The 12,242-nt window shown below is 37.9% G+C and overlaps 3 protein-coding genes across 3 annotated transcripts; 1 reads left to right on the forward strand and 2 right to left on the reverse strand.

Moving 5' to 3' along the window:
* The first annotated feature begins 701 nt into the window (after positions 1-701).
* LOC149379686 (protein VAPYRIN-like) lies at positions 702-2,660 on the forward strand. Its single transcript, XM_089603294.1, has 2 exons — positions 702-1,544; positions 2,250-2,660. The coding sequence occupies exons 1-2, from the start codon at positions 753-755 to the stop codon at positions 2,658-2,660; spliced, it is 1,203 nt and encodes a 400-aa protein (XP_089459420.1). The 5' UTR covers positions 702-752.
* On the reverse strand, positions 2,652-5,664 carry LOC149379687 (putative methyltransferase PMT23). The gene is made up of 8 exons (XM_089603293.1): positions 5,096-5,664; positions 4,740-4,889; positions 4,264-4,534; positions 4,061-4,171; positions 3,769-3,940; positions 3,402-3,653; positions 3,110-3,304; positions 2,652-3,004 (listed from the first exon to the last, which is right to left on the reverse strand). Exons 1-8 carry the CDS (start codon positions 5,552-5,554, stop codon positions 2,803-2,805), a joined length of 1,812 nt encoding a protein of 603 aa, XP_089459419.1. The 5' UTR covers positions 5,555-5,664; the 3' UTR covers positions 2,652-2,802.
* Positions 5,665-6,195: 531 nt separating this feature from the next.
* Positions 6,196-8,981, reverse strand: LOC149379688 (eukaryotic translation initiation factor 2 subunit alpha homolog). The gene is made up of 7 exons (XM_089603295.1): positions 8,433-8,981; positions 8,296-8,352; positions 8,111-8,197; positions 7,257-7,403; positions 7,050-7,154; positions 6,674-6,772; positions 6,196-6,565 (listed from the first exon to the last, which is right to left on the reverse strand). The coding sequence occupies exons 1-7, from the start codon at positions 8,808-8,810 to the stop codon at positions 6,419-6,421; spliced, it is 1,020 nt and encodes a 339-aa protein (XP_089459421.1). The 5' UTR covers positions 8,811-8,981; the 3' UTR covers positions 6,196-6,418.
* Between the last annotated feature and the right edge of the window lie 3,261 nt (positions 8,982-12,242).

The raw sequence follows: 12,242 nt of genomic DNA on the forward strand, positions 1-12,242 counted from the left end.
TGAATATTTAATACATATATATATATTAATCATATAAATGAGTATAATACAATCGTCTTGCAAATGTGTTGTTTTTATATAGATTTACTTAAATGAAAAATATTTTTAAAATAGTGTAATATTTATTTCAAAATTTATTATTTTTATTATATTTTAATTTTTGTTAAATATTGACATGTAAGAGCTAATTTAATTAGTTAATTAAAAATATAAATTATAATTATTTATTAAAAAGTAATTAATAAATAGATTATTTAAAATTACTAATATAATAATATAGAATAGTGTTTTTAGTGTACAATTTAGTGTTGTGGTTGGTGTTGAAAAAAAAATTTAGTACTAAAATAAAAAATATAAAAATTATGTAATTTCAACACTAAATTGAGTGGTAGAGAGAAGCTCTTATAACGGTATAAAGTACATATTTGCATGTCTCCCAGCAAAATGAATAAGTGACGAGACATAACGTAATGAAATACCGGATGCCTTCAGAATCAAAAGGCTATATATGCTCAATAACGCCATAAAAATCAACATTTAAGTTTTAGCTATATCTTTATCTTCCACGATTCAAATAAAGCCAAAAATCCAAAACTCGACACGTAATTAAATTGAAAAAACGACCCAAAAAAGACAAAAAAATCATCTCATCTCATCCTCAATCCACTTCCCACGGCGGGACCACCAAAAATACACTCACATGGCTTCCTCTTCTTCTTCCTCCTAATAATCAAACCTTCTTCTCTATCCCCATGGAACCCAAACCCAAACCCAAACCCAAAACCCAGACACAGAACCTTCTCGTAGAGGTTTCAGAGCAAGAAGTGGTCATAAACTTCACACCCAACTCCAAATGCCGAACCACAATCCACCTGAAATCCCTAACCCCAAACGCCAGCGTGGCATTCAAAGTCCAAACCTCGTCACCCCACAAATTCCTGGTCAACCCTCCCGCCGGAATAATCCCTCCTCTCTCCTCCGCCGCCTTTCAAGTCATCCTCAAACCCCAAACCCACCTCCCAAACTCCTTCCCTCGCTCCCCAACCGACCGCTTCCTCGTCAAAACCGCAGTCTTCCCCGACCCGCCACGTCATCACCGTCGTGAAACCCACGCGCCGGCGTCGGTGATATCCTGGTTCGCTTCCCGCCCCGGAAACTGCTCGACCAACGACCACAGGCTCAAAACAGCCTTTGTCGGTGAGTTTCTCCTCCGGCACGCGGTGGGGTCCGGAAACTACGACGCGGCGAGGGCTCTGGTGAAGCGAATGAGCTCGGTGCTGTCGGAGCTCGGGTTTGGTGAGTCCGACGCGCTTTTGCGGGCCGCGAGTGAGCTTGCGAGCCCTGAGCGGATGGTTAATCTGTTGCTGGAGAGTGGGCTTAGGATTGGTGGTGGTGACGTGGAGGATGAGAGGACTGGGCTGCACCGAGCCGCTGCGAGTGGAGACTGCCACGTGGCTCAGAGGCTGATTGACTCCGGCGTTGACCCGACTGTCCTGGACTACCGTGGAAGGTCCGCGATCGACCTTGCTCGCGATACGGGACACGTGAGCAATCCCTTTATCATTTATTTACAATGCTTTCGTACACCAAGCGCAAATAGTTATTTATTTAAATTTTTTTCGTACTCCAATCCCTTTATCATTTATTTACTATCCCTTTTTCATTTTAGTATCTTAGTCCTTTTTCTATAATTAAACCCTTATAAGAGCGAGACTCCTAACTTAGAGAGTCTAAAATGAATTTTATTTCCTTCATAATTTATAAATTTTAGGGATATAAATGTAAAACAAAACTAAATTCGGGTAAAAAGAATGTATAAAACAATTTTGAGGGCTGGCTTGAGCCCCTGCTGGGCCAAGTTAAACCTCCGTCCCTGTATACCTGTATAGTAATGTATAAATTTATAATAAAAGAAACTTATATGTTTATATTTGAACTTGGAAAGAAAAAAAAATGTTGGAACAATATTTATCAATGGAGCATTTTTTTTTACTAATTACTCTAATATAATCAACACATAAATAAGGGATCTAGGTTTATCAAAAAAAAAAAAAAGGATTTAGGTTTTAAAATCCGTTAATAAGAATAATAGTTAAAACAATAAGAAATTGATGATCTGAAGATCATTTCACCCCAAAAGATAACTTGAGAAACCAAAACGGGCATTACATAATAAATCATGACTAGAAACTCTATTTATTAACACAAAAATGAGTATTGAAGTAATGAATAAATAAATAAAAATGCAGAGCCAAGTAGTGGAGATTCTGGAACGGGGAGAGGCGATTCTGACGGCAGCACGGCACGGTGACTTAAAGCAGCTCAAGTGGCTGATAAAGACCAACGCAGCAATAGAGTTCAGCGACCAATACGGTCTAACGGCGCTTCACGCGGCAGCCATGAAAGGCCACAAAGAGGCAATTTCGGTGCTCATCGAGGCCGGGTTGGACATTGAGTCTCGAGACAAGGAAGGCCATTCTCCTTTGCATTTGGCCATCGTCGGTGGAAGCTTAGAATCAGCCGCGGCTTTGGTTAGTAAAGGAGCCAATGTGAATGCCAAGAGCAGAAAAAATGTGGGTCCTTTACACATCGCCACAGCCATGGGACACCACCACATAGCCGAGTTCCTAATCACCAAAGGAGCCTCATCATCTAATTAAATTTTAAGGAATCTAGGATATTTTTTGTTTTTTTTTTTTTAATACAATTTTTTTGTTCACAAATCAAATTGTTCATAAAATTTTACCTATAGATGGTATTTTTTTTTTTTTTTTTGTTATTATTATATATGTATAAATATTGTTACACGGTTTGCTGTCTTTCCGGGCGCCAGAAACTCTTCTCGCCCACGAGAAATTGATCCTGGTGAAGGGTCAGAGACCAATGAAGTGAATGTAAAATCGGCTTAAGTTTGTTTATCATGTCCGTTGTGTCTTGAACCACAAGATATCCACCGGGGCGTAGTATTCGGTCTATCTCTGCTACTATTTCTATAAGGTCACATCTGCCAAAGTGAATATCGAAAAATAATGCTCAGCTTACTTGACTAAAACTCAATGTGCAACTGGAAAGCACGAAACACTAGGGAAACAAGTTTCAGGAGTAGTACCTTTGAGAAAGATTTCCGAGGAGAAAGCTGGAATGTAAGAGATCGAATGTTCGAGGATATGTATTGAATGACTCGCACCAGTCGTGGTAAACACCGAGTAGCCCTCTGTCGAAGATGACGGGAAGTGTGTCGGGGACGTGAATAGGGACAACGTTCATCACCCACAAAGGTTGATCAATAAGCGCCGCAGCAAATCTGGAAGTAACAAAAAAAATCATAAGCCCAAGGTTATAGTTCAATGAAAAAGGGCTATTAGAAAATCTTGACCAACGTGTAAGCTGTAGCAAATTACCCTCCATAACCGGCGTTCATATCCATAACGTTCCTCACGCTAGACCACTTTATAGATAGGCCTTGAAGATAAACGTTCGAGACGAGGTTGGACCAGGATTTGGTGTCCTCGTAGAACTTCTGTACATCTTCGTCGGTGAATAAGCTGACTGGTTTACTCTTCAGCCTCTTAGGCCAAGGCATAGGCCAAGTGACCACTTTGCCAGTGTTGTCAACTGGAAGTGGGGATAGACAAGAGCTAAGAGGGACATACCTGTCAATCAGATTGAGAACAGATGTTATTTATTTATTTTATTTTTTTTTAACCTTATTCAATGTCAAACCATCTTTCATAATGAAGCCCAAAACAAGCTTTTATCAGAGTTTACCAAGAATTATTCTTCCTATTGTAGTCCTCGCAGACTGGCGGATTGTTGTCTTTGCGATTCTCGTAGCAAGACTTTGAGACGGGCTTCTGAAATATGACGATCCCTATTCCGTTAGAATCGCGGGTATTAGCAACGGCCTTCCAGCACAATGAATCCGTCAGTTTCACCATTGCTGCAAGGGAAACAAAGAAAACAAGCACCAAGATATAAGATTATATTATTAGTCAAACATGTTATATATACCAATCAAATCAAATATAAATAAACTGAATAAACAGCTTAGATCACGGACCCCTCCACTTGCTCTTATGGGACTCGTCTTTCCGATACACCGGCGTAGCAGACCACACGAAGAAGCCACCGGGCCTAAGAATCCTATTGAGCTCCATCAATGGCTGCCCACCTGATAAAATGAACGGGTGATGAGCAAAAGAACTCTCAAGGTTCAGACTTCAGACCCAAAAACAATTAGTAGTAATGAGCTAATCAAATTACCATCTGCGTCCCAATGAACCCGGCACCGAGCGCAGTGAATCAAATCATAAGAACTGTCAGGAAAAGTCAACCGTTGAGTTCCGATGACAGAAAGAGTGGCGGGAATTCCACGCTCAAGAGCAAACTGTATCTGAGCTTCGTGCTCGTCTTTTGGGGCAAATGACATGGTAAGTACGTTTTTGTCCAGCAAATCGCCGCCAAAGCTAGCAACACCACAACCAACATCTAAAATAACCCTGATGTTCTTTCCCCATTTAACAAGCGACGAAGTCTGATATAAATAACAGAAAAAAAAATTAGACACTTGAATTTTAGAACTTTCCCCGTAATGTGATCGATCAGTACTACAATCAGCCATTCTAACAGAGGCGCAAATCCAAATTATGCCACAAATGTGAATACGATTCTTATCCTAATCGCCCATGATTTGCTATTATAAGTATATTAAAAAAAATGAAATTAAACTGTTCTTTTACCTTAGCAATGAACTTCACATAGTTATCAACACCTTCCTTGAACTGAGTACCGCCACCGGGAAAAACAAATTTGTCACCAGATTTGACAACCCAGTGTTGGTCCTTCTTGTAATCAACAAGCTTCGGATAAGGAACATTGTCATACCAAATCTGAAAAAAAAAAAAAAAAAAAACAAAATCACGAATCTAGAACTTCACTCCAACTTCGAAATACATCACGTACCAAAAAACCAAAAAGAAATATTTCAATTTTACTCCGCTCTTCATTCAGCTCATTGCCAAACGTGTACAAGCAACAACGCTAACAATAACAACACACGTTCGGCAAAACCTTACCGAAGAGCTACGAATCTCACCATGTCCCTGCTCTTCGGCCATGGAATCGGAGCTTTATACCCGACCGGATTCGAAACCAAACACCGCGGACTCGGCTGAGGACAATGCCTCTCCCGGTGCTCCATGTGCCTCCGCGACGTCAAGGCCTTGATCGCCTTCAGATTGTCCAAACAAGGAATGTAATCGGTCGCCGAGACTCGGCTCTCGCAAAGCTCCCACTCGAAGCTCGGAGCCGGAGGATCAGCAATGGAGTTTACGGCGAGCTCGTCGGAGGAGTTTCGGGCGAGCTCGTCGGCGGAAGAATCGCGCAGAGGCGTGACTTCGGTGTAGACAGAGAGGGAGGGTTTGGGCGTCGCTGAGTCGGTGTATGTGTTGGCGTTGGTGAAGAGAAGGATGAGAACGCAGAAGAGAAGCACTGTGAAGGTGAATATGAACGGGTATTTTCTCTCCGTGAAGAGGTTCTTCACTGAGATCGCCATTGTTGAGGACTTTTCGTTTATCTCTGTTTACATGGACGAGAAAACACGGGTTTGAGCTCAAGAATCAAGATCTAGAGAGAGAGAGAGAGAGAAATAATTGATTGGGTATTTATTTGTGTTCTATAATCTTTAGTATAACGCGGTATTTGCTCTTTTTCTTGCTAAGAAACGCGGTAAAATATGTTGATATACCATATACGAGTAAAAGCTATATATTTATATATATATATTAATGATTTACCGTTGATAGATTATTGATATTGTTTACAGAATGTCACAAATGTTCGTTGCCAGTGAATGATCTCGTTAGAAACGTAGAATACACATATAGAATGTTAATTTATGACAAACTTTATCACTCAGATTATTATTTCGTTACTATATTGGTGAAGATTAGAGTATGAGTGGCTATCCATAAACGGCTTTGACCGAGCAGACATTCGCACATGCCAACATGTTATAATTCAATAAACACGGTGGTTTATGAACTTGAGGTCAACGGAAACGAGACAAACACAGTTTTCTAGTGTTATGTTGTCAACCACTAACATACATTTTTCTTAAAGAGAAGGTTACTGATACCAATCAAGTGAGAGAGAGAGAGAGAGAGAGAGAGAGAGAGAGAGAGAGACCAACAAATATGATTGTCAAAATATCACTAGAGAGAGAGACTAACAAATATGATTGTCAAAAGATCATTAAAAAAAACCTCATATATACCAAGGAAACAATTCCTTGTCAATTGGTTATGTATTAGCTAAACGCAAAAGCCAAAGCAAGTGGCAGAGAATCTAATTAGGTAAAAAAAAAATCGTTCAAAAAAATTATCCGGAACTATATCTAAGCGACGACTCAGACAGTCTTTTAAACTTGGAGTTTCTCGAGATCAACGTCTCCCATTCCAGTGTCTTCTTCCTCTTCTTCGCTGTCCTCATCGCCACTTATCTCCTCATTCTCATTCCCAAGCTTGCTCATGTACTCGTCGAACAGCTTATCGTCCCTCTCAGACAACTACACACAAAAAAGAAAATCGTAAGATTGTAGTTCCCCGAATTTAACAGAGCAGCCAATGTGAAGTTTGAAAAAAAAAAGGAAAGAAAAGGATTTTAAGACTCTCACCGCTCTTGGTGCTGTCTTCACAGAAAGTTTGCCCTTTTTCTGTTCGATGGCTTCGGTGCAAGCTGCGATTGCTTTGTGCAGAATGGCAATCCCTTGTTCCTAAACAGCAGTAAGAAAGAAAAAGATTAAGAAAAGATTAGGGGACAAGTTCCAGATCACATCATTAATCCGGACTATATTGCAAAAGCTGTGACAAGGCGAGATATATTTACTTATTAGGCACTAAAGTTGCAGAAAACAGAATGGTGAAATTCGGAAACGTAAGCCTAAATTTCAGATAGAGCCCATTTTCTAGTTTCTCGTCAATCACTGGCTTTTTTCGGTACAACCCAACTAATCAGCAATTTGAGAAATTGAAATGCGGACACAAACAAACCTTGTCGAGAGTCTGAGTAGTCAGAGCATAGTGCGGAGCAGCGACATACTTGATTTTGACTGGGCACTCATCAATCCCAGCCGCTTCAGCTTTACGCATCGCCTCCTTTTAAACCCAAAAAAAAAAAAAAAAAAAAAAAACTTAGTAAAACACCAAATATACCAAATGAACTTCCAAAGTGCATTACAACATTTATATAAGAAAAACCTTGATGTGAAGAATGCCGTCGAGCTCAAAACACTTCAACTCGATGTCAGCCTGGATCTTCACGGCTTGAGGAGTCATTCTTCTCCTGATATTCTTAATCAAAGCGTCTTTGACTTCCTCGGTCATCGCCGGAACAAATTTGGTCACCTATGCACCCAGGGAAATAGAAAAGGGAAAAGTCACCAATCACAATAACAGCACATCCTGAACTAGAACAAACTTTTTTTTCCCAGAAAAATCACAGAAATTATTGCTATGCTTACTACCCTTTAGAACCCACCTTCTATGTCAATTGAACCAGAAAAAATGTATCGTTTATCCTATATACGAGATTTCTGATGAAGTACCGTTGACTATGTTGAGTTTGTGAACGTTAAGCACAGAAACATTGTAAAATAATGCATGCATTAAAAAAACATGTGATGCACTCGCTAATTCACTATATGATGGTTCACTATACAAATACCCTGTTTCTGTTAAGGTGCCTACAATGATCGTCATTTGTACCTTTTTTTTTTTTTTGTCAGAAAACCAATGAATAAGTCAATTAAAATAATCAACTAAGCCTGTGTTTCAAACAATCTACAAACTTATTACTAATGGTTATTTGAAAATTCATGTTTCAAATTGTAGTTTCATATTTCGACTGACTTCAAGTGTTGAAATTACATTACAACACTGATAAAATTACACTTTCATCTTCTTTTTAATTGCGTATCTTTGAATCTAGTTATACTATACTGGTGTTCATCGCCTAAAAATTGAATAAATCAATTCAAATCGCACCAAACAAAACCATACATCTCGAGCCATGGAAACCCTAACCCAAGTACACCCCTAGCTTGTTTTTTTACCTCTTCTCCATCGGGACCAATTTCTTTCACCTCACGGGTAAGCGAGCTCAGCACTGAATCCGGATCGTTCACCATAAGCTTGAACCCCTACAATACAAATCGATAAAATAAAAAAAAATTAAAAACCAGGAATCCCCAAACAAGAACAACCATATCGATAGCCATTGTCGAATTCAAATCACTACCTCGAAAGCATGGCCGTATCTCCGGTACAAAGGCCATCCAACATGGACATAAAGATCCTACAAAATTCAAATTTCATCAATCACGAAACCAAACCAACACACACAAACAGAGATACAAAGAAGGAAAGAGAGATAACCTCTAGGTCTACGGCCATGGTTTCAGCCACGTGTCGCATAATGGAGTGAACGAGCTTGCTCTTGTTGTATCGCTCTTCGCAGGCTTGCTTGTCTTCCTCGGAGACTCGTCGCTTGCTGAGATCGATGTAGCCTCTCTCCTTGTCGACACGAAGAACCATCACCGGCTCGATTCGGCCAACCCTAATCAGACTGTTCACGCTCCGAATTCGCCGCCGCGAGAGCTCAGTGAGGAGGATCATCCCCTCGGCGTCGTTGTACTCCAACAGCGACACGTAAGCTCCCATGTTCTCGATCGTCTTCACCTGTATCATCACCGCCGTGTCTACCTCGGGGTATTTGGCCTCGTACATTCTGCATTCCAGATTCGGCGCCGCCATTTTTTTTTACTCTGAGTGTTTGTTCCTGAGAAAACCTGAGCGATAGTCGAGATTTGTGTTGTAGAGAGAGATTGAGATTGTGTCTGGAAATTCTGAGTTGAGCGAGACAGAGTCGACGACAGGTATTAAATAGGATGGCTTTTGTAATTTTGCTCGCCGGAAGGGAAAAGAAATTGGAAATTTATTCGGCATCTTATTTTCAAACTTAATCCTTCGAATTATACATATATTTTTTTAGTCCATAATCAAAAGTAGGACTAAATTAAGGCCCATTTCCAATTTACTACTATTTTCAAATAGTCATAGTTTCATTACGTATAGCAAAATAGCCAATTGAGAGTACTATGACTTTTAATCATGTCTGGATTAATTTTAATCCAGTCTTCATAAAGCTTACATTCTGTCTTTATAGTTCGTTGGGATTAAATTTAATCCAACCTAGATTAATCTTACTTGGGCTAGTTTACTTATAGTTGACAAACTATGGCTATTTTGCAAAAGCTTAAGTTCTATTTGGTTATATAGCCGCTTGACCCGTAAAAAAAATCAAATGAGAGATACACAAAATTCTACTTATTATACCCTCATACTAATTACCAACCTACCATCTTCCCCCAATAAAATCTCTTCTTTTTTCTCTTTCTTTCTCTTTTTCCCGCTCAGCCCATCGAGTAAAAGAATTTTTTTTTTTACTAGTCCTAGTTTGGTAAATTTTTGGAAAAAGTAGAAAATTGGAAATGAGCCTTAATTTAGTCCTACATAATGAAATGTCCCTCCTTTTATTGATTTTCGTTTTTTTTAAGAAAAATTTCAAAACCAATCACTTTTCATATTTCACTCATGTTTTCAAAATATTTCATCAGTAATCTTTTTTTTTTCGAACAAAAATAGCTTCATGTTTCAAAAATCTTGTCAACAATTATTAAAATTTAACCACCAATTATTGAAATAAACAATTATTAAATTTGGTTAAATGTTATTAAAATCTGGTTAAAAGTTATTGAAATCTGATCAATAGTTATTGAAATATGGTCAACGACTATTGAAATTTGATTAACTGTTATTGAAATATGGTCAACAACTATTGAAAATCTAGATAACTGTTATTAAAAACGATTATTTGCGAAAATTAGAAGGTTTAACGACTAATATTAAAAAAAAAATTGTAATTTACTATGTCATTCCAAACATCACGTTTTGAATATAGCCAACGTTTGGAAACTTATTAAAAAATAGCTAAACAGATGATGTGACACTTGAATAATTCATTTGAATTTTTCATTCTGTCATTCGTTTAAATCAGTTTTTTTTTCTACACTTCGTCACTTTTTCTCTCTCTCTCTCTCTCTCTCTCTCTCACATATTGTTTTTTTTTTCCTTATCAAAACTTCAAAATATATATATTTCTCATATGAGTTCGAATATTGAGTGATTCCAAATCTTACAAATTCGTGGCGATGAGAGCTTCAAAAATAGATTCATTGTGTTGGATGAAAGTTCTTGTCTAGAATTCTGCTGGAGTCCACCATTGTTACATTTTCCATTCACCCGCGAGAGGTGGTTTTCGATCCGCATCTTTAAGACCAAGGCATGATAAAACTTCAGGGTCGTCATTATCGTCGTTATTTTTTCTCTGTAATACTCCAAGCCTTTTCTATGAAAAACTACAAATTTATGTAATTTTTCTTATGGAAATAGCTAGAAATTTACGAATTTTTTTTAGAATTAAATGAAAATTTAATGAAGATTAGTCTAGTTTTTTTTAGTTTACATAGAAAAGTTAAAAAAATGAATTTTGTGAAAATTTTATTTTTAATTAAGAAAGGAGGTTGAAATTTTTATAGAAATTCGGAGCGTATAACCCTTGTTATTTAATTGTCGAATTTTTTAAACTATTAACTTTTTTTTTTATTAATCATAGCATGTTTAATATGAGAATATATATATATATATATATATATATATATATATATATAAGTCAAATATAACGCTCATTGACTATTTTCCTATACGTTTGTAAACATTGGTTACATCCCACTTTTATAATTTAATTTTTGCTATAAATCTACAATGCCCTTAAAAAAATTACAAAAACAATTACTTATGATTATTTCCCATTTTTATATTATTTTTTGTTCCATGCAGCTCTGTTAGCTCTTTATTTGATAAAATTGTATGAAAGTTCGGAAAATAAGTTATTTAAAATATGAAGGAAGCATTCTATGTATTATTATTTTCAGTAAAAAAAAAGAGATTTGTAACAAAGTAGCCGATTTGGATAGAAGCAATTAAAATAATAGTCCAACTATCAATTTTATTAAGAGAGTGGCCCATTTTATTTTGAATTCCAAAATTACCCTTCTTTTTATAGGTTCCTCCCAGACCCAAAGAGAAACAAAATGCAAGCAGGTCCCTTGATTTTCCTCTATACCAGCTTCACCACCAACGCCTATTCCTTCTCTTTCGTCAGAAACCTCGCCGAGATCGCCGCAAGAGTCGTCAGCGAGCTCCGCCGAGAAAACCCCGACTCCGCCGCCAATTTTCTCTTCGACGACGACGACCAGCCATGGCTCAACAGCCGAAACGACAACAACGCGGGAGATGAAAACGACGACGGAGAATCGGAGTTCGAATTCGTGTTCGCGGCGGCGATAGACTCGTCGATATTGGCGGACGAGATCTTGCACAACGGTCAGATCCAATTTCTCCGACGCCTCAGTCGTCCTCTCCGGCGATTCCGACTCCGAAGCTTCCGGTGAACCGATCCGAAATCGCCAAGCTCCTTCGATCAAATCCACCATCGGCGTTGAATTTGCCACTCGTACCCTTCAGGTCTCTTCTCTCTCTCTCTCTCTCTCTCTCTCTCTATATATATATATATATATATATGTATAAATATGAACGTCTATTTGTACTTGCTACTTGTCATCCGATCTGGAAATTGTGGAATCTCATGATTGAAGTGACATGTGAATGAAGTTTGAAGATTTATCTGCCAGATCTGAGTGATTGATGGTATTTGGATAGGAGTAGTTATTTATTAGAAATTAGGAAATGGAAATGGTGTGGTTTGATGAATATGAATAAGATGAGGAGATGTAAGGAGTTTGGGGCTGATATTTTTAGGGTTAGGGGTTCGATTATGAAATCAATAATGGAAATATCTAGATGAACCAGTAATCTTGATTTACAAGTGGGTTTACAAACAAAATGATGAGTTTCGATTATGTTGTGGACATATGCATGTTTCGTAATTGGTAAAGTAATTTACTAGTAAGTGATGGAAGTTATAGGAAATTGCCTATATAGTATGAACAACGATGACTGCAAATTCTTCGACATTTTAGTAAATAAAGTGATATAACTTCAAATCAACGTATTTTTCCAAGAAATTTTGAAATTTTAAAGCAAATCAACGTAAAAATCAATATA

Source organism: Urtica dioica, chromosome 12, assembly GCF_054948205.1.
Source record: "Urtica dioica subsp. dioica isolate 48M chromosome 12, U.dioica_male_clone48M_v1_H2, whole genome shotgun sequence".
Taxonomy (NCBI): Eukaryota; Viridiplantae; Streptophyta; class Magnoliopsida; order Rosales; family Urticaceae; genus Urtica; species Urtica dioica.

Bases quoted from the DNA above. Each gene is read 5' to 3' on its own strand.
- LOC149379686 (XM_089603294.1), top strand. From the start codon at position 753: ATGGAACCCAAACCCAAACCCAAACCCAAAACCCAGACACAGAACCTT. The intron at 1,545-2,249 runs GTGAGCAATCCC...ATAAAAATGCAG, and splicing joins TTGCTCGCGATACGGGACAC to AGCCAAGTAGTGGAGATTCT.
- LOC149379687 (XM_089603293.1), bottom strand. From the start codon at position 5,554: ATGGCGATCTCAGTGAAGAACCTCTTCACGGAGAGAAAATACCCGTTC. The intron at 3,654-3,768 runs GTAAACTCTGAT...TCTGATTGACAG, and splicing joins AATAGGAAGAATAATTCTTG to GTATGTCCCTCTTAGCTCTT. The intron at 3,305-3,401 runs GTAATTTGCTAC...TGTTACTTCCAG, and splicing joins ATGAACGCCGGTTATGGAGG to ATTTGCTGCGGCGCTTATTG.
- LOC149379688 (XM_089603295.1), bottom strand. From the start codon at position 8,810: ATGGCGGCGCCGAATCTGGAATGCAGAATGTACGAGGCCAAATACCCC. The intron at 8,353-8,432 runs GTTATCTCTCTT...TGAATTTTGTAG, and splicing joins CCATGGCCGTAGACCTAGAG to GATCTTTATGTCCATGTTGG. The intron at 6,773-7,049 runs GTTTGTTTGTGT...ACTGCTGTTTAG, and splicing joins CTACTCAGACTCTCGACAAG to GAACAAGGGATTGCCATTCT.